The following is a 25,372-nucleotide window of genomic DNA, read 5'->3' as shown; positions in this document are numbered from 1 at the left end:
GCAGAATTCATTTAGTGCCAAGGGACTAAAGGGCGGGAAGAGAAAGTTAGCTATTGCCACCAACCCAGAGACGGGGAGGATGGTCTCCTAGTCTCCAGGGACACCATTGCATCTGTAAGAATGTTGGCTGCGGAGCCAGAGGACACGGCTGGGGACCCTTGCTGAGCCTCACTAGTAGACCCACAGGCTCGGAGGAGGTGAGTGTGGCTGTCTCAGAGCCGAGATCAGGCCGTACCTGCCTGCTCCCTTCTTCAGAGACAAGGTATCAATACCACAGATGTAACCCTGTTACCACTGCTGTCAGCCAGACGCGGGCAGAAGGTTAAAAAATGATCAACACAGGAGGAGAGCGGGGTGTCCTGCCTTTGTCGCCTCCTTTCTTCCTAGTTCACTTTTGCTTCCTCTTTGTCATTGGATTCACAGACTTTCCCCAGATTGTCCCTTCTTATAACTGAAGAGAACACGGCCCCTTGGAACAGGCAACCTGAAGAAAAAGTTGTTAAGGCCATATGGAGATACAAAACGGAACTTAGAGGGTTGGCATGCCCTGCTCAGGATGGTGCAGTCACCCCCTAAAGATGCCCTGTTCTTTTCTCACATACTATTTATATGTGCCTCAGTTTTCCCCATCTGTGAATTGGGGGTGATAACAGTGTTCACTTACACTTTGCTGTGAGGATTGAGTTATGTGAATTACTTTGAATGTGCCTTGTACAGAATAAACATTATAGGTAAGTTGATTTTTATTATTATACATGTTTCTTAAAAAAATCCAGGTAACATATCTACCTTTAAAATTGTTGGGCATTATTTTGATTTGATAATTTTATAAAACTCATTAAAGCAACTATAAATGTTTCATGATGTTGTATTAGCGGTGTTAGGGGTTTCCAGTGTGTGTCCAATGGGCAATTAGTTAATCTCAAGTGATTTTCAAGTTGGAGGTTGAAAGACCACTATCCTGTCAGTCAGAAGAGCAGGGTGCAAGTCTTGAGTCTTTCACCACTTAGCTGTGTGGTCTTGAGCAAGTCATTGAACCTCTCTGAGCTTTTGTTTTCTTCCCCATGAAGTGAAGACTGTGCTGTTTGCCCAGTTTTCCCCATAAGGTTGTTGTGAGAATGAAACGAGGTGTCAGTGTCTTGCAGGCTGTAAGTACTGAACACGTACAGGGATTTTTGTTAACCTAATAACAAAGGCCACATCTTAAGCTTGTCATTCCTTAATGTCCTTCTGGTCAACCATCATCCATTCAGTCCCCTGAAGTAGCCAGTGCAGTGTGAAGGGTGAGGAACCAAAGAAGGTGGGAATGAGGGGGACAAGCCAGCACCAGCTTGTCCTCCTTACTAGGTTCTTAGCTGCTGCTGCAGACTGCCGATAGCTCACACCCAGGCCAGGAGACTGAAACCAGGAGCCAGGCGAAGTGTGGTGGGAGATGCACAACCTAGGTGGCAGGCTGCAGAGAGAGAGAAGGCTGTGGGGCAAAGCATCAAGCAGTGGTTGGTGTTCTGCCTCTGGCCCCCGTGGTCCTGGATTCGTATCCTGGCTCCACCATAGACCAGCTGAGCGAGTCTGGGGAAACTGATGAACCTCTCTGAACCTCAGTTTCTTCATCTTTAAAATGGAGAACCATAACAATACCCAGCTCCTTGAGCTACAGTGAGGATGAAATGGCATAACTCATGTTATGTGTTCAGTCTTGTACCAACGATACCAAGTGAAACTGAAACTATGAGCTTCTTGAGGGTAGAGGAGCCAGGTATTATTCACCTTTGTATTTCCAGCGCCAAGCACACTCCCTGACACAAGCCAATGCCCGATAACTAGAGTTGGAACAAAAGTGAACAGGATAATGGGAGGATAAAGGTAGAGCAGAAAAGGGACCAAGAGGAGGTGAGACTGGACATGTGGGTTCACACAGAATTCCAGGGTCTTGAATGCCTTGCCAAAGAGTTTGGGTGCCAGAGAGAGTTTTTAATGAGGGAGTGATGACCTGATGAATTTCTAAGGGAGATAACTTTGGAGGATTGCCAAGGATGGGTCTGGAAAGGAGCAGAATCGAGATTACAAGACCATGGCAGAGTCAGTACAGCAGTGGACCTGGGGAGAAGAGGTTGGTTTCCAGAAACATTTCGGTTGAGTTCAACTGGTGATTGTTTATAGGAGAAGCAGGTGAGTCAGTATTCTAGGAACATCAGCAAATCATGGGTTGCCATGTCTCCCTCTAAGGGATCTTCCCCATCCAGGTACTGAACCCACATCTCCTGTGTCTCCTGCATTGCAGGCAAATTCGTTACTGCTGAGCCACTGGAGAAGCCCTTGGCTATACCACAGACAGCTTGAAAAAGGAAGCTTTTCTGGATTTAGCAATAAAACTCCCTCCTATTCTGAGACACGATGTGATGGGTTGGGCCACGGTCTTAGACCATTTAATCCGGCCTTCCTGTTATAGTTCTTGACTAAGTAAGGTGCTAAAAGAGGAATGTCTGATCATATCAGGTTCTGATAGAACCCAAATGATAGAGGTTGAGTTTCACCCCAAATTTTCTTAAAAGGATCGCTGATGTCTGTTTCACCTGGCCAATGATTTAGTAGGCAGGAAAACAATTTGAACAAATAATGATTGAGCACATACTGTGGGTCAGGTACTTAGCTAAATGCTGGGCTTGAATTTACTCATCTAATCTACACAGCGTCCCTTTGAGGTGGTTAAATTCACTGTCACAGACATACACGTTTGATCCTGCTCATACTATATTCTCTCCATGTTACAGGTGAGGAAACATGTACAGAGAATCTCAGTAACTTACCCAAGGTCACACAGCTAATATGTGTCAGAGACAGGAATTGAACCCAGGCTATCTGTTTTCAGAGTTGCTGCTCCTAGCCACCCCATTGTCCTGCCTCAAATCCGTGTTGTGCTGCTTTGGGGCATAGAGCAGAATAGAGACACTCACAGGAATTGTTTAAACATGCTTCTTGATTTTTTATTACCCCACTAATACATGTCTGTTGGGTTTTGCTCACAGCTGCCCTATTCACTTGGGATTTCAGACACTGCAATAAAAACCTTGCTAATTTCTTAGTCATGAGAAATGAGAAGTGAGCTCGCCTGCTAAAGGGAACGGTCTGGATTAGAGAGTGATTCCATAAGTTCCATTTTATTATTAATAATTATACTGCCTCACATGTGGTAGCCTGCCTCTCCTCTTTTGTTTTCAAATCTGTGATTCTCTCTAACACTCCAGGGTGGTGGAGGTGGAACAGATATGATTATCTTCATTTCTCAGATGAAAACATTGAGGTTCAGATTTCAATGACTTGGCAAAGTCACACAACCTGTTATTTCACAGGACTTAAGAGGTGACAGAACTATTCTTATGTAGAAGAGGCAGGACCTGTTTAACGTAGCAATTAAGAGCTTCTAATTAGCAGTATCCAGTGACTTGAATAAGTGGTCTAAAATCCTTAAAAGAACTTGTTCTCATAAACATATTTGCATCTTGTTTATACTATTCCTTTTTCTGAGTCTTATCTATAGAGGTTCTGTAGCTAGGTGGAATTAATGTGGACTTTGATTTCATAGAGACAGAAAATAGCATGGAGATTCGAGTTAACTCTTATTCATCAGAAAGCTAAGTATGGGCCCATCATGAGCACTTTCCCGCCTGTCTTCTCTTAAAGCTGCTGTGAGCATCACACTTTGCCAGAAACATGACTGCAAATCTGTTTCCTCTTTGCAGCCTGTGCAGGGCTTTGATTATGCCAAGCAGCACCTGGGCCAGCAAGGGGCGGACGAGGAGGTCATCCCGGTGACTCAGGAAACGGTGGTCCTTCCACTACCCGTTAGAGATGCTCCTGCCTCTCAGGAAAGGGATGCCCCTCAGGATGGAAGCACCATCAAGACGGCCAAATCCATCGAAACCAGAAAGAGGTAGGCGCAGGGCCAGATTCTGCCTCTCTGTGTCAGCAAGAGAAATAATTGATGGGGAGAAGAGCTGAAGCCCTCAATTCCTCTGTTCTCTTTAAAAATTCCCCTTCATGCTTGTTTTGAATATTTGAGAAGGAGACTAAGGAAGAGGATAGGAATCATAATTCTTGCATCTCATGAGCCATCCGTTGTAATGTTTTAGATGTCTAATCAACCACAACGGTTGAGGTTTGCTTCTTAGATTTATTGTAACAAATTTGGCACTGACGTTACACTTATATTTTTTTAATTTATCTTAAAAGCAGTGCCTTTGGTTCAGGATAGTTGTATTTTATCTGGCAATTTCTCTATAGAGCTTATGGTTTTAGTTCAAAAACTAGTTATTGGGCTTTTACTATGAGCAAGGCACTTTGACAGGCATTGGGATGGCTACAGAAAGGTTTAAGATTGATTCCTGTCCCCAAGCATCTCATGATGGAAAGACAGAGATAAATTGTTGGAATACCAAGCCTGATGGGCAGGTGCCTACTGTGGAGTCTGAACCATGTCCTGGGGAAAAGAGAGAAGGAAGAATTTAATTCTGATGTGGGAAAGTGTCATGGAAGAGGTTGTGTTTTAACCAAGCCTTGAAGGACAAGTGGGATGTCCATGGTGGGGAAGAGATAAAAGCATCCAGGCTGGAAGAGCCAGGAGACAGCAATGATTACTTATGATGAATGGGGTTTAGAGTTCACAGTGTTTGAAATGCAGTGAAAGATGAAACCAGAAGATAGATGAAAACTGTGGAGAGTCTTAACTGCCAGACTGAGGAGTTTGACCTTTATACTCTAGTCAGTATTAAGCCACTGAGAGTTCTTCAGGAAGACAGTGATGCCCAGCCTGTGTCTTAGAAAGACTTCTCCAGTGCATTGTGGATGATAGATGGGAGAGGTTAGGCTAGAGGCCAGGACACTTGTTGGGACTTTGCAATAGCCTCAGAAAGAGGTAATGAAACTCTATGGCCAACTCTGTTGCCTGGCTAACTAACTTTCATTGCCATCCGCTTTCTTTCTTGCCTGAGACCACAATGGTGGCTGAAAAACTACATCCTGTTTGCCTCCTTCTCTCCTTTCAGGTAACAGATATTTATCAATTGTTTGCTGTTAACCAGGCACAAAAGATATTGCAAGGAACAAGACAAAGTTCGTACTCCCATAGTTCTTACAGTTTGATGGGGAGAGATAGACAATAAACAGGAAGATAAAAATATAGTAGGTTGGGAGGTGATGAGTATGAAGAAGAAAACCAAAGCATGGTAAGGGATTGGAGATGTGGAAAGGGGAATATGATGCTATTTTAGCAAGAGTTGGCGAAGCCCTCACTGATAAAGTGACATGTGAGAAAGACTTTATTGAACATCCCAAGCAGATGGAACAGTATGTGCTAAGCCCAGAGGAGGAAACATCTTGACTTGCTTAAGGAAGAGCATGAAGGCCAAAGTGACTGATGAGAACTAGGGAGGAAGTTTGTAGCAGCTGAGTCAGAGAAACTAACTGAGGTTGATCTTGTTAGGCTTTAGAAATCAAAGTCCGAACCTGGCATTTTATTGTGAATGAAGATCAGGAGTCCTTAGAAGAGGGTTTTGAGAACAATGACAGGATGTGACTTGCATTTTAAAGGCTCACTCTGGCTGCTGTGTGGAAATAGACTGTAGAGAAGCAGAGAGACCCATTAGGAGGCTTTTGTATGAGTCCAGGTGAAAGATGGTGGTGTGGACCAGGGCATGGAGATGTGGGAAGTGATTAGGCTCTAGAGGTGTGTACAAGGAAGAGCCGACAAGGTTTGCTGATAAATTGTTGTGTAGTATGGAAATAGAGAGGGGTGATTTACCATTTTTGTGCTGGGGAAGACTGGAGGAGAAGTTTATAGAGTTCGGTTATGGACATATGAAGTTTGAGATGCCCATGAGACATGCAAGTGGAGACACTGAGAGCTCAGTTAACCGTATGAGTCTGGAGTTCAGAGGAGAGGTCGAGGCGAAATATAAATGTAGGAGCTATCAGTGTTTAGTTACAAAAATCTCTGAGACTAGATGGGCACCTTGGACTGTATAGATGGAGAAGAAATCTAAGAATTGATGCCTGGGACATGGCAGTGATTAAGAGACCCAGATAATGAAGATGAATTGGCAAAAGATTCTGAAAAGCATCCATAAGAAAGGCACAGAACAAAGCAAGAGTGGAACCCAGGAAGCCACGAGAATGAAGTTATTTCAGGAGGAAGAAAGGATTGTTTGTATCAAATTTATGAATTTTGTATCGGGTCAAGCATTAAATCTCCATGCTTTTCTCCAGGAGATCTTGGTACCTAAAAAGGGTACCTAAAGAGGGTTTTTTGGTTCTCAAAACCCTCTTCTAAGGACTCCTGATCTTCATTCACAATAAAATGCCAGGTTCGGACTTTGATTTCTAAAGCCTAACAAGATCAACCTCAGTTAGTTTCTCTGACTCAGCTGCTACAGACTTCCTCCCTAGTTCACACACACACAAAAAAAGAAGTACAGAGAAACAGAGGGTTGGATTTCAGCTTATGTGGGGAAGAATGGAGAGGGCATGTTGATTAATTATCTGTTTCCTCATAACAAACCACTCTAAAGTTTAGCAGCCTAAAACAGCAACCGTTTATTTAGCTCGTAATTTTTGGTGGATCAGCAGTCTTGGCTGAGCTCAGCTGAGTGGTTCTTCTAGTCTGAACTTGGCTTGGCTGATCTCAGCTGGGCTGTCTCATGCATCTTTGGTCAGGGGGAAGGTCTCCTGGGCTGGCTTGTTGATGACAGCCTTGTCTGGGGTGGCCAGCTAACTGGGGCATCTTGGTATGTGGTCCTGATTCCTCTAGTAGGTTAGCTCTCGCTTTTTGACAAGATGGTTACAGAGTTCCCAGGGAAGCAAGAAAACAAGCCCCAAACAAACCTCAAGTCTTTGCTTGTATCATGTTTACTACTGTCCTATTGGCCAAAGCAAAACACAAGAGTCAGTGTGGGAGGGGACTAACCTAAGTTAGTTACAGGGAAGTGTGAACAAATTGGAACCTTAAATGCCAGGGTCCACCCCAGCCTGGAGTTGAAATATACAGAGAAGCAATGGATGATGTATCGGAGTTGGCTGGCCAGTAGTGTTATCTATAGTAATTATTCTCATTATGATCTTTGCCAAGTACAATAAAGGCACTATAATAATTTTGTATCACCTATTAGGATGACACTGAAAAGAAATAAATAGAATTACTAAAATTAGGATATTAACATAGCACTGCACTGCCAGGAAGAATAGAAACTTTTCCACACATTCTAGTTGAGTGGTTTAAATTGTGCAAAGCTTTCTTTTAAAAAAATGGCTTTAGAACAAGCTCTTTTTTTTCATGAATTTGCAAGGAGTCTACTCTTGCTACTGCTGCTGCTGCTGCTGCTGCTAAGTCGCTTCAGTTGTGTCCGACTCTGTGCGACCCCCATAGACGGCAGCCCGCCAGGCTCCCCCATCCCTGGGATTCTCCAGGCAAGAACACTGGAGTGGGTTGCCATTTCCTTCTCCAATGCGTGAAAGTGAAGTCGCTCAGTCGTGTCCGACTCTTCGCGACCCCATGGGCTGCAGCCTACCAGGCTCCTCCGTCCCTGGGATTAATCAGATTCAAATTCTTTAACCTCAGATTTTTATTAAGAAATACTAGCTTATGAAACGAATACAAATAAAGAAAACAATGACCCTGTTAAATGATATCTCCATTTGCTTCATAATTTTGTCTACAAATATAACTTTTACTAAGGGCTGGCTATATCATTGCCAAAACTGTGGGAGAAACGTCATCTCTGTTCAAGTTCAACTGATTACAGGAGTCTCTGATCATTTAGGAAGATTTTAAGATGCCAAATCTGAGAACAAGCCTATCATACATCTATATTTCTGTCTTCCCCAACTTGCCACATCAGTCTCCTCATTCTTGCCAGACCAGGACTGTGTGACCTCTCAGAATGGGGCTGTTAGATGGTCCAAAAAGTTTTGCAAGTGAAGAATAAGGGAGTGACTTCTCTGGTGGTCCAGAGGTTAAAAGACTATGCCTTCCAGTGCAAGGGATGCAGGTTCGACCCCTGGTTCGGGAGCCGAGATCCCACATGCCTCATGGTCCCCAAAAGCCAAAACATAGAAAATGGAAACAGTGTGGTACAACTTCTATAGATCCACACACACAAAAATGATCCACGCACAAAAAAATCTTAAAAAAAAAAAAAAAAGAATTGGGGAAATCAATGATTTGGTGATCATTAAGATATCTCCATTCTTCAAAAGTGTTTTAAAACTGAAGGAAAATGGAAGATTTAGCTATGTGCAAACAACCAGATGATGTTTCAAGTTCTTTTCCTTATGTAGGCTTTTGGCAATGCTATTTTGTTGGTCCATGACTGAAATTATGACCAAGGATGGAGAATCGACCTCATAGGGACAGCCATTTGCAGTGGGCACTTCAGTGCATGGACTGGTCCTGATTGTTCAGCAGTTGATTTAATCCCCACCCCCATGATTGTTCTTCAGGCTCTGTGTCCACGCAGACTCAGAATAGGGACTATTGAGTTTAGTGGCCTTAGATTGCAGCCTCTCTGGTGACCCATTTAAAGACATTTTTGTCCCTGTCCTGAGTAGACACATGCACACACACACGCACGCACACACACACACACACACACACACACACACACACACACACACATCTCACCCTCTGTTTTGGATCAGAAATTCATGGAATTGACAAACCCGGGTCTCCTGCATTGCAGGCGGACTCTCTACTGTTTAAGCCACCTAGCCCTGTGAATGGAGTTGACAGTTTCATGTAAACAGAAGTCTATAAGCTGATGCAAAGACTAAAGCAGAGTTGGGCTCCCCCCCACCCCAACCAGGAAATGTGCTCATTTATACCTTTCCTTGGAGGGAGAGGAATAGCCAGAAAATTATTTCAAGATCAAATGAGGGAAGGGACATGCAAATGCCTCAGTTCAGTTCAGTTCAGTTCAGTCAGTTCAGTCGTGTCCGACTCTTTGCGACCCCATGAATCACAGCACGCCAGGCCTCCCTGTCCATCACCATCTCCCGGAGTTCACTCAAACTCACGTCCATCGAGTCAGTGATGCCATCCAGCCATCTCATCCTCTGTCGTCCCCTTTTCCTCCTGCCCCAATCCCTCCCAGCATTAGTCTTTTCCAATGAGTCAACTCTTCGCATGAGTTGGCCAAAGTACTGGAGTTTCATCTTTAGCATCATTCCTTCCAAAGAATACCCAGGGCTGATCTCCTTTAGAATGGACTGGTTGGATCTCCTTGTAGTGCCTCAGAAAAACCATTAAATATTTTGTGCATGTAAAACAAGTTGCCAGGAGCTTTTGTTTCTGGACCTCAGTGAAAATCCCTTTGTCCCAATAAGCCAATGGGAAGAGTTCAGTTCAGTTCAGTCTCTCAGTCGTGTCTGACTCTTTGCGACCCCATGGACTGCTGCACGCCAGGCTTCCCTGTCCATCACCACCAACTCCTGGAGTTTACTCAAACTCATGTCCATTGAGTCAGTGATGCCATCCAACCATCTCATCCTTCCATCCCCTTCTCCTCCAGCCTTCAATCTTCCGCAGCATCAGGGTCTTGGGGAGAGTGAAGAAGTGAAGTGAAGTTGCTCAGTTGTGTCCGACTCTTTGCAACCTCATGGACTGTAGCCTACCAGGCTCCTCAGTCCATGGAATTTTCCAGGCAAGAATACTGGAGTGGGTTGCCATTTCTTTAACTGTGAGGTTCTGAAAACAATCCTAGAGCGTGTGTGTGTTTGTACACCGGGCACTCCGTGATCATATAGTTAATGCCTCATTCATATTTCCCAAACTACATTTGTTGTATTACTTTTATGGTGAAAGAGATTGTGGTTAAAAAAAAAAAAAAAAAAAACAACCCAGAGAAGTGCTGAATTAAACAAAACAAGATGAATCTCTTTCTGACAGGACTGATGGGACCCTTTGAAGTGCTAATGTGCTGTCGGAATGCCCAAAGAGGGAGCATTGTAAACAGTTCCTCCCAGACGCATGCTTGTCTGCGTGTCCTTGGGAGAGAGCATCTCCTGTGGCCCTGAGTGTATTCTGTGCACTCGTGCCAACTGCCTCCTCCCATGGTTGTGAGTGGGCACTTTCATTGTGCATGGTTTTTAGGGTGCTGAAGTGCATGGAAATGTGCATGACTGAGAATCCCAAATTCTCAGAGGAAAAGAGGGAAATGGGAGGAGGAGGCTTACTTATGGGTCAGGGGCTGCATTTTATTCCAGTCAGTTTTCCACTGTAGGGGCCACATGCCAGTAGGTTCTGAGTTTGTGCAATTGACAAGAGAAGAACAAGGGGTTCGATGAGCCTCTGGATAGCTGCCCCCTGATTGTCTCCCCCAGAGGGGAAGGCAGTGGGTCTTTGGCTCATCCCACCCACAGGCTGGTGTGGTCTGGGGTGCGTGAGCCTCAGCAGGGGCAGGAGTCCCTTTCCCCATAGGTTCCAGAGGACCCGAGAATGGCCCCAAGGGAAGGCAAGAAGGCCCTGTGGCTTGCCCTGTGTAGGGCCTGCCTCCTCTGGGACACCATAGAAGACAGAAAGGGAAGGGGCTCTGGCTTCCAGGGCTGACTCACTGCTTCCCAACTCTGCCCTGGACAAAACACCTCGCCTCAGGAAACTCGCGTTCCTCACTTGCTAACAAGAGTGGCAGTCACCATGCCAGTTGGTCACAATAAGGATGCAGCGATAGTGTGAAGGGCTTCCCGGCGGGCGCTAGTGGTAAAGAACCTGCTTGCCAATGCAGGAGACGTAAGAGACAGCAGTGTGGTCCCCAGGTCGGGAAGATCCCCTGGAGAAAGGAAAGGGCAATGCACTCCAGTATTCTTGTCTGGAGAAGCCCATGGACAGAAGAGCCTGGAGGGCTACAGTCCATAGGGTGGCAGAGTTGGACATGACTGAAGTGACTTAGCACATAGAACAACAGTTTGAAAGCATGCAGCACAGTCCTTGGCACATAGTAGGTGCTCATGGTGGGTTTTTGGAGAATGTGGGTGGTATCTTCATATCTCTGGATGCCTGTAAACCTGGCACAGATCCCAGCACAGAGTAGGGATTTCTGAATGAATGGATAGCTCAAATTGATAGATTCAAATGTAAGTGGTTACCAGTTAGCACAAAGAATGTGTGTGCATGTGTGTGAGAGAGAACTCAGTGATGGAGTGACTTAATCTTTAGGAGTCAAGATATATTCTGTAAAGAAAGCAGCCAAAGAGAACCATATTTTATGCATGTCCCTCAAGATGCCATGTGAATCAAACACTCTGCAACACTCTCCAAATTGCCATGTTTTAAAAAGAGGGCACAGTGAGCAAACGCCATCACTGCCATGTCCGTAGTCACTGGGGGTTAATGAAAAGGCGATGGGAATGGAGGGCTGCACTCGTTGAACTTCTCTGCAGAGCTAAGCACTGGTAAACGCACTTTACAACAGCCAGCTGCTTAACCCTGTAGTGTTAAGCTATAGTGTTGTACTGCAGGGTTTGTTTTTTCCCCTTTTCCTATGTTACGTCTTCTTGGTGGATAAAACCGGAAAGAAAGGCTACAGCCATAAACTGTGCAAATAAAATAACCTTGAGAGGAGGCTGCTCCAGTTGAAACTTACCGTCTCCCTGTTGCTATGGTTACCTCCAGCAGGTCGCCCAGTGAGAATGGCTCTGTCATCAGCAACGAATCAGGGAAGCCCAGCTCGGGGAGGCGCTCACCCCAGAATGTAATGGCACAGCAGAAAGTGACAAAGGAGGAGGCTCGGAAGAGAAATGGTGAGAAGCCTTCCCTGCCAAGCACCACCCCCGAGCCCAGCCCACACACACTCGCGCAAGCGTGTGCTCACACTTGCACACCAGTGTGCTTTAAATCAGCCCCACGCTCCTCCTTCCTGTGTCCTACAAAGGTCCTACCTACCTTCCTGAGGTATCACACTATACCCTTCCCTGAATTATTCTGTTTCACTACCTCTGCCCTCTGTTCTTATGGGACTGTGCAGGAAAACCTCATTTACAGGTTGAGCTGAGGTTTGCTTTGAGATTTTTCTTATTTGGAGGTGAATTGCCTTGATTTCTAGCACCAGGTCCACTAGGGTGGCGGTTTTCCGAATTGATGCTTGTCTTGGAGGTTGCCCTTCATTTTCTTGCCCTGAGCCCCTTGATAAATTTCAGGGGTTCAGTCTGTGCCTGTGAATCCAGATAGTACAAGTCCAGCTCCCCCAGGAAAAACAAGACAGTAATAAATCTGTCCTCATAAAAATCAGCCCGTGCTTCTGTCTTTATTCTCCAGGGCAACTTAACCGTTTAGTTTCTCTCTAGGGCAGGTCTTTTCCCTCCCTGTTAAGGACTGGTCTTGGGGGTTGTTTACAAGTGGTCACAGCTGCCTTGCTGTGCTATCGCACCGTCTATAGATGGCATCTGTCAGGCATCATTGTGCAGCCTCCCTCTCTCCTCCTCATCTTACTTTTGTCCTGAGCCTTGTCTTCGCTCAATCCTTCCGTGTGTGATGTCTCTGCCACTCAGATCAGGGAAAATTCCTTTTGGATCTCCAAGGGTTATAGATAGAGTCCTATAGCAATGCCAGGTGAAAAGGCAAAGAGTCTGGCACTCTGGTTGGCTGTGCTTTTTTAAAAAAAGGAATTTGATGAAGTGTGGTTCAAGGACTCTGTCTTGAAGAGAACACCAGAATATTCTTTTGTTTTCAAATATCACTTCTTTCTCTTTTTTTGACCAAAAAAGAGTGACACAATGGATTTGTCTTCTGTAGGGAAAACGTGGTCCCTATTTCTGGCCATTATGTAAAGCATGTGTTTAAACTGGCATACCGATTTGATTCTTAAATTTTTTTCTTCTCCTAAACCCCTCTATGCTCTGTAACATAGAGACCATTCGTTCCATGCCAGAATCAGGGTGTGACGTATGGGGTTTTCCTGGACTAACCACCCCACCTGGGACCACTTGGTGTTCTGCCAAGCCAACACATAGGAGACCGCAGGAACTCCGGCCTGTAAAGGGAGATGTGAACCTCGCAACTTTCTCTTCTTTCCTCCCGAGTGAGATCATCAGAGAGGTGGGCAGAGGGAGTGAGGCAACCCAGAGACGATGGGCAGTGAAGCCATAGGGGCAGGCTGCTTTAACCAAATGTGGTGACCACCATGACCTCTAATCAGGAGGCCCTCCTGCTCCTCCTACTCCTGGCACACTCCTCCCCCACCTTCCTTTATATTCTTCCTGGAAATGCGGAGTCTGGGTAAACTCCGGGAGTTGGTAATGGACAGGGAAGCCTGGCATGCTGCAGTCCGTGGGGTCGCAGAGTTGGACACGACTGAGCAACTGAACTGAGCTGAAATCAGAGTCCATCCTCCCCCAGCTGCCCCACCACCCACCCCAGTCTTCAAAGGGTCTTGAATAACTCAGTGTGTCTCTCTCAGACCTATTGACTATGCGTATGACACCACACATGTATATTTGTTTTTTGTTGTATTGCTTTGTTTTATTTTGTACAATGAGACCAGTGTATGTACTGCTCTACGCCCTTTTACTTGCTTAAAAATGTGCAACATACAGACTGTTCTGTCAATAAATACTCTCTTACAAGAGGATGCCTTTCCCCCTTCCCTGCATTTAATCTGTACAAGAGGAAGGGGCAGGGCCAGTTTCATACTCTGTGGCTCCCCACTGGCCCAGTCAGTGGGACACTGAGTTCTCTAAATGTTCCCGCTGACCTTCTTGTTCTTGTTTCCCCACCCTTCCTGCCTGCCTCCTTATTCCCTTTAGGTCACTTTGATTATTTAAATATCAGGTTCAGAAATAGCAACAGCTGGTGCATGAATAAAATGCAATTACTGTACCAGGTTGAGGTTTTAATGCGTTTGTCTTATTAAAAAGCCATCCTTTCTCCAAGTTTACAGTGCTTCGTTGCATTTTATTTTTGCCAGAGGTAAACACAGCGAATTTTCAGACTTGGTCACTTCTCTTTGACCACAGGTTCCTGTTCAGTGAGGTTGCACTTTGAAAGTTTCAAATAGAAATGAAAGGACCAACTCGTTTAATGTAAAATTCAACAGATGCTGAAGCACATTAGAATTCTAGGCTGGACCTTCAATGGAACCTACAAGTGTCCTTTTTTAACACAGGTTCTGCTTTATCACAATACAATATTATAGTTCATCAAAAACATCAATAACATATTTTATTGGATTAGAAGATAAACAGAGGGAAGGAAGGGAAAGCAAAAAATAACATTGAATGGAATTGTAGAAAACGTATAAGGTGTATTTCCATCACATTGTCAGCTTGCAAAAAGTACTGAGTGTGTGAATATAACCTCTGAAAATAGATTATTCTTTTGGTATGGAATAATCAGATTTTTTTATGGCTCAGGGTCCATCCTAGAAGTTAGGGTTACTGATTTTCATTAATAAATGTTCATTTAACAGGCTGTTATTCTAAAATTGTTCTTGGTTTTCACCAGGTTTGTTGCCTCTGTAGCTTCTAACTCTACTTTTTTGTGAAAATCAGAACTTTAAAAGGAAAAGACTGTCTCATATGCAATGTGACTGAAGGCAGGGGTGGGGTGGGGATGGGAAACTTGTAGTTCAGTGGCTTCATTAGTTAACATAGCTGTTTTTATTGTGTTCAGTCACTCAGTCATGTCTGACTCTTTGTGACCACATGGACTGCAGCACACCAGACTTCCCTGCCCTTCACCATTTCCTGAAGCTTGCTCAAACTTATGTCCATTGAGTCAGTGGTGCCATCCAGCCATCTCATTCTCTGTCGTCCCCTTTTCCTCCTGCCCTCAATCTTTCCCAGCATCAGGTTCTTTTCCAATGAGTCAGTTCTTCGCATCAGGTGGCCAAAGTACTAGACCCTCAGCTTCAGCATCAGTCCTTCTAATAAATATTCAGGACTGACTTCCTTTAGGATTGATGGTTTGATCTCCTTGCAGCCCAAGGGATTCTCAAGAATCTTCTCCAACACCACAGCTCAAAAGCATCAATTCTTCAGCAGTTAGCCTTCTTTATGGTCCAGCTATCACATCCATACATGACTACTGGAAAAACCATAGCTTTGACTTTACAGATCTTTGTTGGCAAAGTAATATCTCTGCTTTTTAATTTACTATCTAGGTTTGTTTTAGCTTTTCTTCCAAGGAGCAAGTATCTTAATTTCATGGCTGCAGTCACCATCTGCAGTGATTTTGGAGCCCAAGAAAATAAAGTCTTTGACTGTTTCCATTGTTTCCCCATCTATTTGCCATGAAGTGGTGGGACTGGATGAAATAAGTTTTGTTTTTTGAATGTTGAGTTTTAAGCCAGCTTTTCACTCTCCTCTTTCACTTTCATCAAGAGGCTCTTTAGTTCCTCTTTGCTTTCTGCCATAAGGGTGGTATCATCTGCATATCTGAGGTTATTGATATTTCTCCCAGCAATCTTGATTCCAGCTTGTGCTTCATCCAGCCTGGCATTTCACATGATGTACTCTGCATATAAGTTAAATGAGCAGGGTGACAATATGCAGCCTGAAGTACTCCTTTCCCAATTTGGAACCAGTCTGTTGTTCCATGTCCAGTTCTAACTGTTGCTTCTTGACCTGTAGGTCAGATTTCTCAGGAGGCAGGTCAGGTGGTCTGGTATTCCCATCTCTTTCAGAATTTTTCAGTTTTTTGTGATCCACACAGTCAAAAGCTTTAGCATAGTCAATGAAGCAGAAGTAGCTGTCTTTCTGGAACTCTCTTGCTTTTTCAATGATGCAATGGATGTTGGCAATTTGATCTCTGGTTCCTCTGCCTTTTCTAACTTCAGCTTGAACATCTGGAAATTCTCGGTTCACATACTGTTGAAGCTTGGCTTGGAGAATTTTGAGTATTACTTTTCTAGCATGTGAAATGAGTGCAATTGTGTGATAGTTTGAACATTCTTTGTCATTGCCCTTCTTTGGGCTTGGCATGAAAACTGACCTTTTCCAGTCCTGTGGCCACTGCTGTTTTCCAAATTTGCTGGTATATTGAGTGCAGCACTTTCACAGCATCATCTTTTAAGATTTGAAATGGCTCAGCTGAAATTCCATCACCTCCATTAGCTTTGTTCATAATGATGCTTCCTAAGGCCCGCTTGACTTCTCACTCCAAGTTGTCTGGCTTTAGGTGAGTGGTCACACCATCATGGTTATCTGGGTCATTAAGATCTTTTTTGTATTCTTCTGTGTATTCTTGCCACCTCTTGTTAACATCTTCTGCTTCTGTTTGGTCCATACCTACCATAGCTATAGGCAGTTTTAGAGTCTGTTTCAAGATGATGTTTAAATATAAGTGGGAAGGATAGATGTGAGAGCTAGGATTTTGAAAGCAAAACAATTTGGCATTTTCTCAACTAAATACAGATGCTTAAACTTGCCAGGTGGCTCAGTAGTAAAGAATCTGCCTGCCAACAAAGGAGATGTAGGAGACACAAGTTCAATTCCCGTGTCAGGAAGATCCCCTGGAGAAGGAAATGGCAACCTACTCCAGTGTTCTTGCCTGGAAAATCCCAGAGACAGAGGAGCCTGGCGGACTACAGTCCATGAGATCACAAAGAGATAGACATGACTGAGACACTGAGACACATGCATGCAAACTTCTGAAAGAAGATGAATATCACCTTAAAAAGAGTGTTTTCCATGAAAGAGTTAAAAATGAGTTCAAGGTGAGAACATAATGTATGTATTTATACTTCAGTTATTTAGAAGAAAGAACCTCCATAAACGCATAAGAGTGTACCTTCCTTTAAGATACCGTGATTTCACAGCCAGGGTTCAGAATTTAATCAGACCTTGCCTCTTAGCTATCATGGGGCAGGAGGGAGACAAGAAGCAGAGAGCTTGGAGGATGAATCACTGCTTTCTTGGCAGGAGCCCTTGAGGATTTGTTAGAGATATTTGCTCAAAAATAGTTTCAGTTTTTATTTTCTTTTCCTTCTCAATGAGATGGAGACTCACTTATTATTTGATAAGCAACACCAAAGGGCAGTGATTCTAGTTGTAGATTATTTGTCTTTGAGCTTTAATAAAGATTCCCCCCCCCAAAAGAACACGTTTTGTTTAAGGGCATTTTCTGCGTCTGATGGGAAGGTTCTCCTCCTGCCAGTTGAAACAGGAGAAAGTGAAATCTCTTATTTATGGAAGTTCAAACCAGCAATGCAAACAAAACACAAATGGATAGGGGGTGGATGCTTGGTGGCAATTACTGATGACATGATGAAGTTCTAGGACTTTCTCAGCCTCACCATGGCCCTTTTCTTAGCATTGCCCCATGCTTTTTTCTTAGGAGACAAATTATGCTTTAAATATTCTCACGAACCTGCTGTATTCACATAACACTTTAATGTATTAGCACTTAATGCAGTGCCTTTTAATGTATTTTTCCACACAGTCTTTTTGGGGGGGAGGATAGCTATTTTGCTCTTAAAGAAACCTAGAGGAATTATTGTGTGAATCTAAATATGACTTTAAGTAACGATGGAAAAGAGCTGCAGTTTGTAGTTTCCAGGGTATCCTTTTCCTGTCCTATTATAGTTATGCTCCCCCTTTTACCTGACCATGGGGTGGGAAGTAAGAGTATCACAATTTGGAAGCAATAAAAATGTGAAGGACCATCTTTTCAACCTCTGAATGGTTTCATGATGGCAAGACTTTAACTTCTACACGTTTACTGGTTTTGCAGGTACTAACAGCATCTCCTTTTCCAAGTCAGGAAATTTTAGTCCTTCCTTCACTCATTCAGCAAATCCCTATTGAAAGCCAACTGTGTGTAAGACATTGTTAAAGGCAAAAGCATTAGACATTAAAAAGATGGGCACGAATGGAGCTTATGTTCTAGTGGCAGGGGATGGGAGCAGATTAAATCAATACAACAATAATGATAAAGGCAATGCAGAAATAATAGACGGATGAGGTGAGTTATTTTAGACTGGTGGATAAAGAAAGTCTTTTTAAAGCAGCAACTTGAAAAATAAGAAGGAACTAGGCAGGTAAAGAATCATGGAAAGAGCAGTCTGAGCAGAAGGCATAGTAAATGCAAAATCCTGGAGGTGGGAACAAGCCTGCTGTGTTCAAAAGGCCATTGTGGCTGGAGCAGGCTGACTCAGGGGAGAGTTGGGAAATGGGCTCAGCAAGGTGGCCAGGGCCACATGGTACAGAACTTTGTAGGTCACAGTAAAGACTCTTGGTTTTACTCTGAGAGAGATGAAGCCTTCAGAGGGTTCTGATCAAAGGAGTGCTGTGATCTGGTTATCTCCTGAAAAGATAATCCATCCTTGCTGCTAGTGGAATGTGTATTTTAGAGGCAGGAGGAGCCGAGTGGCAGCTCAGAGGAGGGGGCTTGTTTAGGAAGTGTATTAGTTACTTATAGCTGTGTAACAAACTACCCCAACACCTAGCCACCAAAAATGACTATCTAAATTTAGTATCTCACATAATGTCTGTGGGTCAGGAATTCAGAAATGGCTTAATGGGGTGATTCTGGCTCCGAGTATCTCATGAGGTTGCAGTCAAGATGTTAGGCTGAGCTGTAACCATCAAAAGGTTACACTATCACAGTTGTTGGCAGGAGTCTGTTTCCTGCCAAATCGACCTCTCCGTAGGGCTACTTTAGTGGTCTCATAACATGGCAGCAGGCTTCCCCTAGAGTAAGGAGTCATCCAAGAGAGAGCAAGGCAGAAGCAACAATGCTTTTTTAATGACCTAGACTTGGAAGCAATACACTGTCATTTCTGCAGTTACCTATTTGTTACACAGGTTAGTCCTATGTGACTATGATGTGAGAATTACTTGGTGCCATCTTGGAGTACATGTTGGATACACCAAGTCATCTTGGTGTCATCCTGAACTTCATAGCAGTTGTCTGGGAGGGAGATTATGATGGGAAAGCAAGAACTGCCTAGCAAAACTACATTCTAAAATGATATATGCATCTGGTAACACATCTGAATAAAGATCTTCCTCTGTCATTGGCTCATCGGTGACCTATTTATAAATAAGTCCACAGCACCCCAAATATTCCAGGTATAACCCATGGTTAGACTACGAAGAGTTTTAACTACTTTTGTAAAAATAGCAACTTGGCTTAATTTGACAAATCTTCTGTGATTATGATAAGTGACAGATGTTTCTCAATAATTTAAATGAAATCCCAACCTCGTGAGACAGGAGGAAAGATGAATATACTTCTATTACATTCATATTTTATATAACACCTATTTTGCTCCTAAGTTGCTTACTGGGTTGGTTGTTTGAACGGGCTTCATTTATCTCTTGCTGAGCCATGCTTAGTAAACTGTCGTTCATATAGATATTTAATGGGAATGTGCTTTAAGTAAATCAGCAAGGTTCCCCCGGCCCTGGAACATTCTCCATCAGCCTATCTATGGACGCACAATGCAGACGGCTGTCCTTCAGCAATTGCAGCAGAACCCTCTGTCAGAGGGGAGCATTAGTTTAACAGAGTGTAGGTGCAAATCGCTGTAGGTAATTAGGGGAGTTGCCTGTAGCTTTAAGGGCTTCCCTTGTGGCTCAGCTGGTCAAGAATCCACCTGCAATGCAGGGGACCTGGGTTCAATCCCTGGGTTGGGAAGATCCCCTGGAGAAGGGAAAGGCTATCCACTCCAGTATTCCGGCCTAGCGAATTCCATGGACTATACAGTCCATGGGGTTGCAAAGAGTCGGACACGACTGAGTGACTTTCACTGTAGCTTTAAATTCATTTCTCAGTGATTATTTCTTAGCTTTCTTTTGTTTTAGACAAATGAAAGAAACCAAAACCTTAGTCACTGGAGAAATAATCTTCAAGGGGAAAAAAGTTTCAGCAGCAATTACTGTGGCTGGTTGACCAGGGAAGACTCATAACCTTTATGCAATGCGAAAATGGGTGGCTTTGGTGGCAGAGACTAACTGAGTGCTGTTATTGTCTTGATTATCATATTTTAAGAATAGGTGCCAAGTTTGGCCAAATGGCACTTTCCCCATCTCCGACTCAAATATAGAGAAAAAATTAACTTTTTTTCCCCCCAAATGTGTTCTATCACAGTTTTGAAGGAATGGTTTTGCCATTTAAATTCAAACCAGTGGCGGGGTGAAGAGTATAGATAGTAAATTTTAAGAGAAAGCCACCAGCAGCAGTGAGCCGTTGGCACCGAACCAGACACTGTTGTTCCTGAGGTCATTTTGAGTAAAATGATGTCCTTAGGCTGTGAGCCTGACATACATTCTCCCACGATGGCGCAGCTCCCCTACAACAGAAAATCAATGTGTTTATGTTGTGCTTTAGTGCCGGCGAGTGATGAAGAGGAAGGAGCGGTCCTTTTTGACAACTCTGGCAAGGTGGCTGTGGATCCTTTTGACACGTCTTCTGGGTCTGTGCATCTCATCGGAATAAAGCCCACAGCCCTCCCCGTGGTGCACCCTGCCTCGGACAGGAGCCAGGAGCCGGCTGTCCTCAATGGCGAGGTGAGCACCCCAGGACAGAGCGGGAGAGCGTGGGTGCAGCCAGGCCTCTGTGAATGTGGACCAGGGAGGAGCCCTGGGGGCCCCGGGTGCAGGTGTACTGGGCTCTGTGGGTCATTTTTCCCTCTGCATGTGCAGGCCTCAGTGGAACGAGTCAGGACACCGGTCACCCCAAACCAGTTTGTTGAGTGATATTTTTGGAGCGTTTTCCACCTTCATCAGAAAGTCCATGAAATGAAGTGAAGTGAAAGTCGCTCAGTCGTGTCCAACTTTTTGTGACCCCACGGACTGTACAGTCTATGGAATTCTCCAGGCCAGAAAGCCCATAGGGGACTTTATAAAAAACTGTCATTATGAAGAGAAATATCCAAAATTCTGCTTCCCTAATCCCTCACTCACACAGCCTGCTTCCTTTCTTGATAACACCACTAAAGTGGTCATGATGGGGTATCTGTGGCAGTGGGGATGGAGAGAGCTGAAAATGATAGGGGACCAGAGGAGATATGGACAGGGAATGTGGCCCACTACATAGGCTTTGAAATGACTTTTATTTCTTTTTTTTTAGATTCCTTTTTTAAAATTTATTTATTTTTATTTTTACTTTATTTTACTTTGGTTCGTTTTGCCATACATTCACATGAATCAGCCACAGGTGTACATGAGTTCCCAATCCTGACCCCCCCTTCCACCTCCCATCCCATATCATCTCTCTGGATCATCCCCGTGCACCAGCCCCAAGCATCCTGTATCCTACATCGAACATAGACTGGCGATTTGTTTCTTACGTGATAGTATACATGTTTCAATGCCATTCTCCCAAATCATCCCACCCTCTCCCTCTCCCACAGAGTCTAAAAGTCGATTCTATACATCTGTGTCTCTTTTGCTGTCTCGCATAGAGGGTTATCATTACCATCTTTCTAAATTCCATATATATGTGTTAGTATACTATATTGGTGTTTTTCTTTCTGGCTTACTTCACTCTGTATAATAGGCTCCAGTTTCATCCACCTCATTAGAACCGACTTACATACGTTCTTTTTAATAGCTGAGTAATATGCCATTGTGTATATGTACCACAGCTTTCTTATCCATTCATCTGCTGATGGACATCTAGGTTGTTTCCATGACCTGGCTATTATAAACAGTGCCGCGATGAACATTGGGGTACATGTGTCTCTTTCAATTCTGGTTTCCTCAGTGTGTATGCCTAGCAGTGGGATTGCTGGGTCATAAGGCAGTTCTATTTGCAATTTTTTAAGGAATCGCCACACTGTTCTCCATAGTGGCTGTACTAGTTTGCATTCCCACCAACAGTGTAAGAGGGTTCCTTTTTCTCCACACCCTCTCCAGCATTTATTGCTTGTAGACTTTTGGATTGCTGCCATTCTGACTGGTGTGAATGAGCAAGCTTGAAGCAACCTTTGCGTGCTTCCAGGAGGAATATCAATGAATAGTGTGATGTTAGTCAATTTTCCTAAGTCTTAAAAAGATTAGTACTGCACATCAGAGATTTCACCAAAGAAAAACGGATGGTTGGATGGGTGGATGGAGATAGATGATAGATAGAGGCAGTTTAGGGGAGAACAAGAGAGTAAATTGGGTAAAAATTAGCTGCCATTTCTCCATCTTCTGCAGCAGAATGGTCAGTGGGCTGAAGATGTTTATGATCCCTTAAGGCCATGCTGATGGAACCTCCTTGTGAATACCTCACACATGCATGCACACACACACAATTTCATTGTTATTCTCTGTTGTCATTCTGCAGTTTGGTTATTCACTTTGTTTGTTAATACCCAGCCGGCTATGGTTACCTGCGCTGGGTGGGAGATTTCCAAAACTTTAAAGGCTCTTTCCCACCACACCTTGAGGAACACACCACGACCCCATACAGCTGGGTACTGTAAACACCCTTCAGCGGCTTGTCCACATCCCCCATCCAGGCCACGTGAAAAAGCCTGTTATAGACCTGATCCAGGAAGCTCCTTCTGTTTTCTCGACAGAAAGCCTGAACTGCCTAGAGGGATGATGAGTTGATGTTTATCAGTTTTTATAAAGAACTTAACTGGGAATTTCCTGGAGGTCCAGTGCTTAAGACTTGACACTTTCACTTATGTGGGCCTGGGTTTGATCCCTAGTTGGGCAACTAAGCTCCCACAAGCTGCACAGGGCAGCCAAAAATAAAAATAAATAAATAGATAATTAAAAATAAAAAGAACTTAACTGGTTGTGGACTCATAGAGCACTTGTATCCCAACTTTCTCATTTTTTTTTAGACAAAGAAATGGAAGTCAGAGGGCTCAGGAGGCTTAATCAGAGTCACACTGCAGGTTATTGTGACAGCATGAGGATCAGGTCCCCTGGCTCCCTGTCCAGCACTCCTTCCCTCCCTTTGACTTACTGTGGCCCATCAGTAAAAAAGAGCACTTTGCTTGAAAGAGTATGGACTCTCCAGCCACGCTACAAGAATGTGAGTCCTGGCTCTTCTACTTAACATCTGCGTGACCTTCAGTTCAGTTCAGTTCAGTCGCTCAGTCGTGTCCGACTCTTTGTGACACCATGAACCGCAGCACACCAGGCCTCCCTGTCCATCACCAACAGCTTAAATTCTCTGTGCCTCAGTATCTCTATCTGTACAATGGGACTGTTGTGAGGATCAAATGAGTTAATATGCATAAAGCACATAGAATATTGTCTAACATACAACAAATATGTTATTATTATACCATCATCATTAGCTTTCAGGTGGTGCTAGTGGTAAAGAACCCACCTGCCAATGCAGAAGATGTAGGAGATGCAGGTTTGTTCCCTGGGTCAGGAAGATCCCCTGGAGTAGGAAATGGAAATCCACTCCAGTATTCTTACCTGGAGAATCCTATGGACAGAGGAGCCTAGAGGGCTACAGTCCATAGGGTCACAGAGTCATGCACAAATGAGTGACTGAGCAGCAGTTCAGTTCAGCTCAGCCGCTCAGTCGTGGCCGACTCTTTGCGACCCCATGAATCACAGCACACCAGGCCTCCAAGTCCATCACCATCTCCTGGAGTTCACTCAGACTCATATCCATCGAATTGGTGATGCCATCCAGCCATCTTATCCTCTGTCGTCCCCGTCTCCTCCTGCCCTCAATCCCTCCCAGCATCAGAGTCTTTTCCAATGAGTCAACTCTTCGCATGAGGTGGCCAAAGTACTGGCGTTTCAGCTTTAGCATCATTCCTTCCAAAGAATACCCAGGGCTGATCTCCTTCAGAATGGACTGGTTGGATCTCCTTGCAGTCCAAGGGACTCTCAAGAGTCTTCTCCAACACCACAGTTCAAAAGCATCAATTCTTCGGCTCTCAGCCTTCTTCACAGTCCAACTCTCACATCCATACATGACCACAGGAAAAACCATAGCCTTGACTAGACGGACCTTGTTAGCAAAGTAATATCTCTGCTTTTCAATATGCTATCTAGGTTGGTCATAACTTTTCTTTCAAGGAGTAAGTGTCTTTTCATTTCATGGCTGCAGTCACCATCTGCAGTGATTTTGGAGCCCCCCCAAAAAGTCTGACACTGTTTCCACTGTTTCCCCATCTATTTGCCATGAAGTGATGGGACCAGATGCCATGATCTTTGTTTTCTGAATGTTGAGCTTTAAGCCAACTTTTTCATTCTCCTCTTTCACTTTCATCAAGAGGCTTTTTAGCTCCTCTTCACTTTCTGCCATAAGGGTGGTGTCATCTGCATATCTGAGGTTATTGATATTTCTCCCGGCAATCTTGATTCCAGCTTGTGTTTCTTCCAGTCCAGCGTTTCTCATGATGTACTCTGCATATAAGTTAAATAAGCAGGGTGACAATGTACAGCCATGACGTACTCATTTTCCTGTTTGGAACCAGTCTGTTGTTCCATGTCCAGTTCTAACTGTTGCTTCCTGACCTGCATATAGATTTCTCAAGAGGCAGGTCAGGTGGTCTGGTATTCCCATCTCTTTCAGAATTTTCCACGGTTTATTGTGATCCACACAGTCAAAGGCTTTGGCATAGTCAATAAAGCAGAAATAGATATGCTATATAGTGACTGAGCATACTTCATCATTAGTCAGCTAACCATCCAGGATTCATTGATCAAGTACTTAGGGCCCTTAGGCCCTACAATTTGGGAACCTATATATCTTCTCAAAGACAATCACAGCCACTGAATCTTTCCCTGGGCCCACTTCTGCCACTGACACTCAAGCCCCAGATTAGAGGCCTCTGAGGTTATCATTGATGCACTGGTAATTATTCTTCATTAAGACCCTCTACCCAGTATGGACCCAGGTGATGGCTGCCATGCCTGGATCTTTTCATCCCAGCTTAGCAATGGGGACAGATTCCAGATGTCAGCTAAATCTAATTTTCCACTCTCTTTTTCAGCCAGACCCATCACACTGTCACAGGAGAACAGAGTAGCATTCTCCCTGTCCAGAAATGTATACATGTCACATTTTGGTAGTTGAAGGAATAGACCTTGCTGGCATCTGGATTGAAAAAGAGCCCTGGACTGTTCTCTGTAATTTGCTGCCTTGTGACATTTTAGGCAGATTATTTTATCATTTTCCTCCTTCTCTTATAGGCAGCTTGTTTAAGTGAAGAAAATACAGCCTCAAAGCCATAAATTTTCTTTTTATTAATTGTAGGTAATTCTTTTAAAGATTATTTTAAAGTAAACGAATAACAGCATACAAAATTCAGAAAATAAGAAAGAGCACTCAATTTCACTACCCTAACATATCCTCTGTTTTCATGTTTTCCACCTTCTCTTCAAGCTGTTGCTCAAACTCATGTGTATTTTAGAATCTTATCATATTCAGACCACCTTATATCTTGTATCTTAAGCACTGGTTGTGTTGCTGTTGTCT

At 44.0% G+C, this 25,372-nt stretch overlaps 1 protein-coding gene across 3 annotated transcripts in view; it reads left to right on the top strand.

Moving 5' to 3' along the window:
• KIAA1549L (KIAA1549 like) overlaps window positions 1-25,372 on the top strand; it is a 308,458-nt gene that overhangs the window by 223,775 nt on the left and 59,311 nt on the right. For 2 of the 3 annotated variants that reach the window (XM_018059262.1, XM_005690072.3), the window contains 3 exons: window positions 3,741-3,931; window positions 11,657-11,784; window positions 20,312-20,490. In XM_018059262.1, the coding sequence (XP_017914751.1) occupies window positions 3,741-3,931; window positions 11,657-11,784; window positions 20,312-20,490 (498 nt within the window). The remainder of the gene's footprint in view (window positions 1-3,740; window positions 3,932-11,656; window positions 11,785-20,311; window positions 20,491-25,372) is intronic. The other variant, XM_018059263.1, reaches the window with a different exon arrangement.

Source organism: Capra hircus, chromosome 15 (assembly GCF_001704415.2).
Source record: "Capra hircus breed San Clemente chromosome 15, ASM170441v1, whole genome shotgun sequence".
In the NCBI taxonomy this organism is placed as follows: domain Eukaryota; kingdom Metazoa; phylum Chordata; class Mammalia; order Artiodactyla; family Bovidae; genus Capra; species Capra hircus.
Note: the sequence above shows the minus strand (reverse complement) of the source record. Positions and strands in the feature narration are given on the sequence as shown.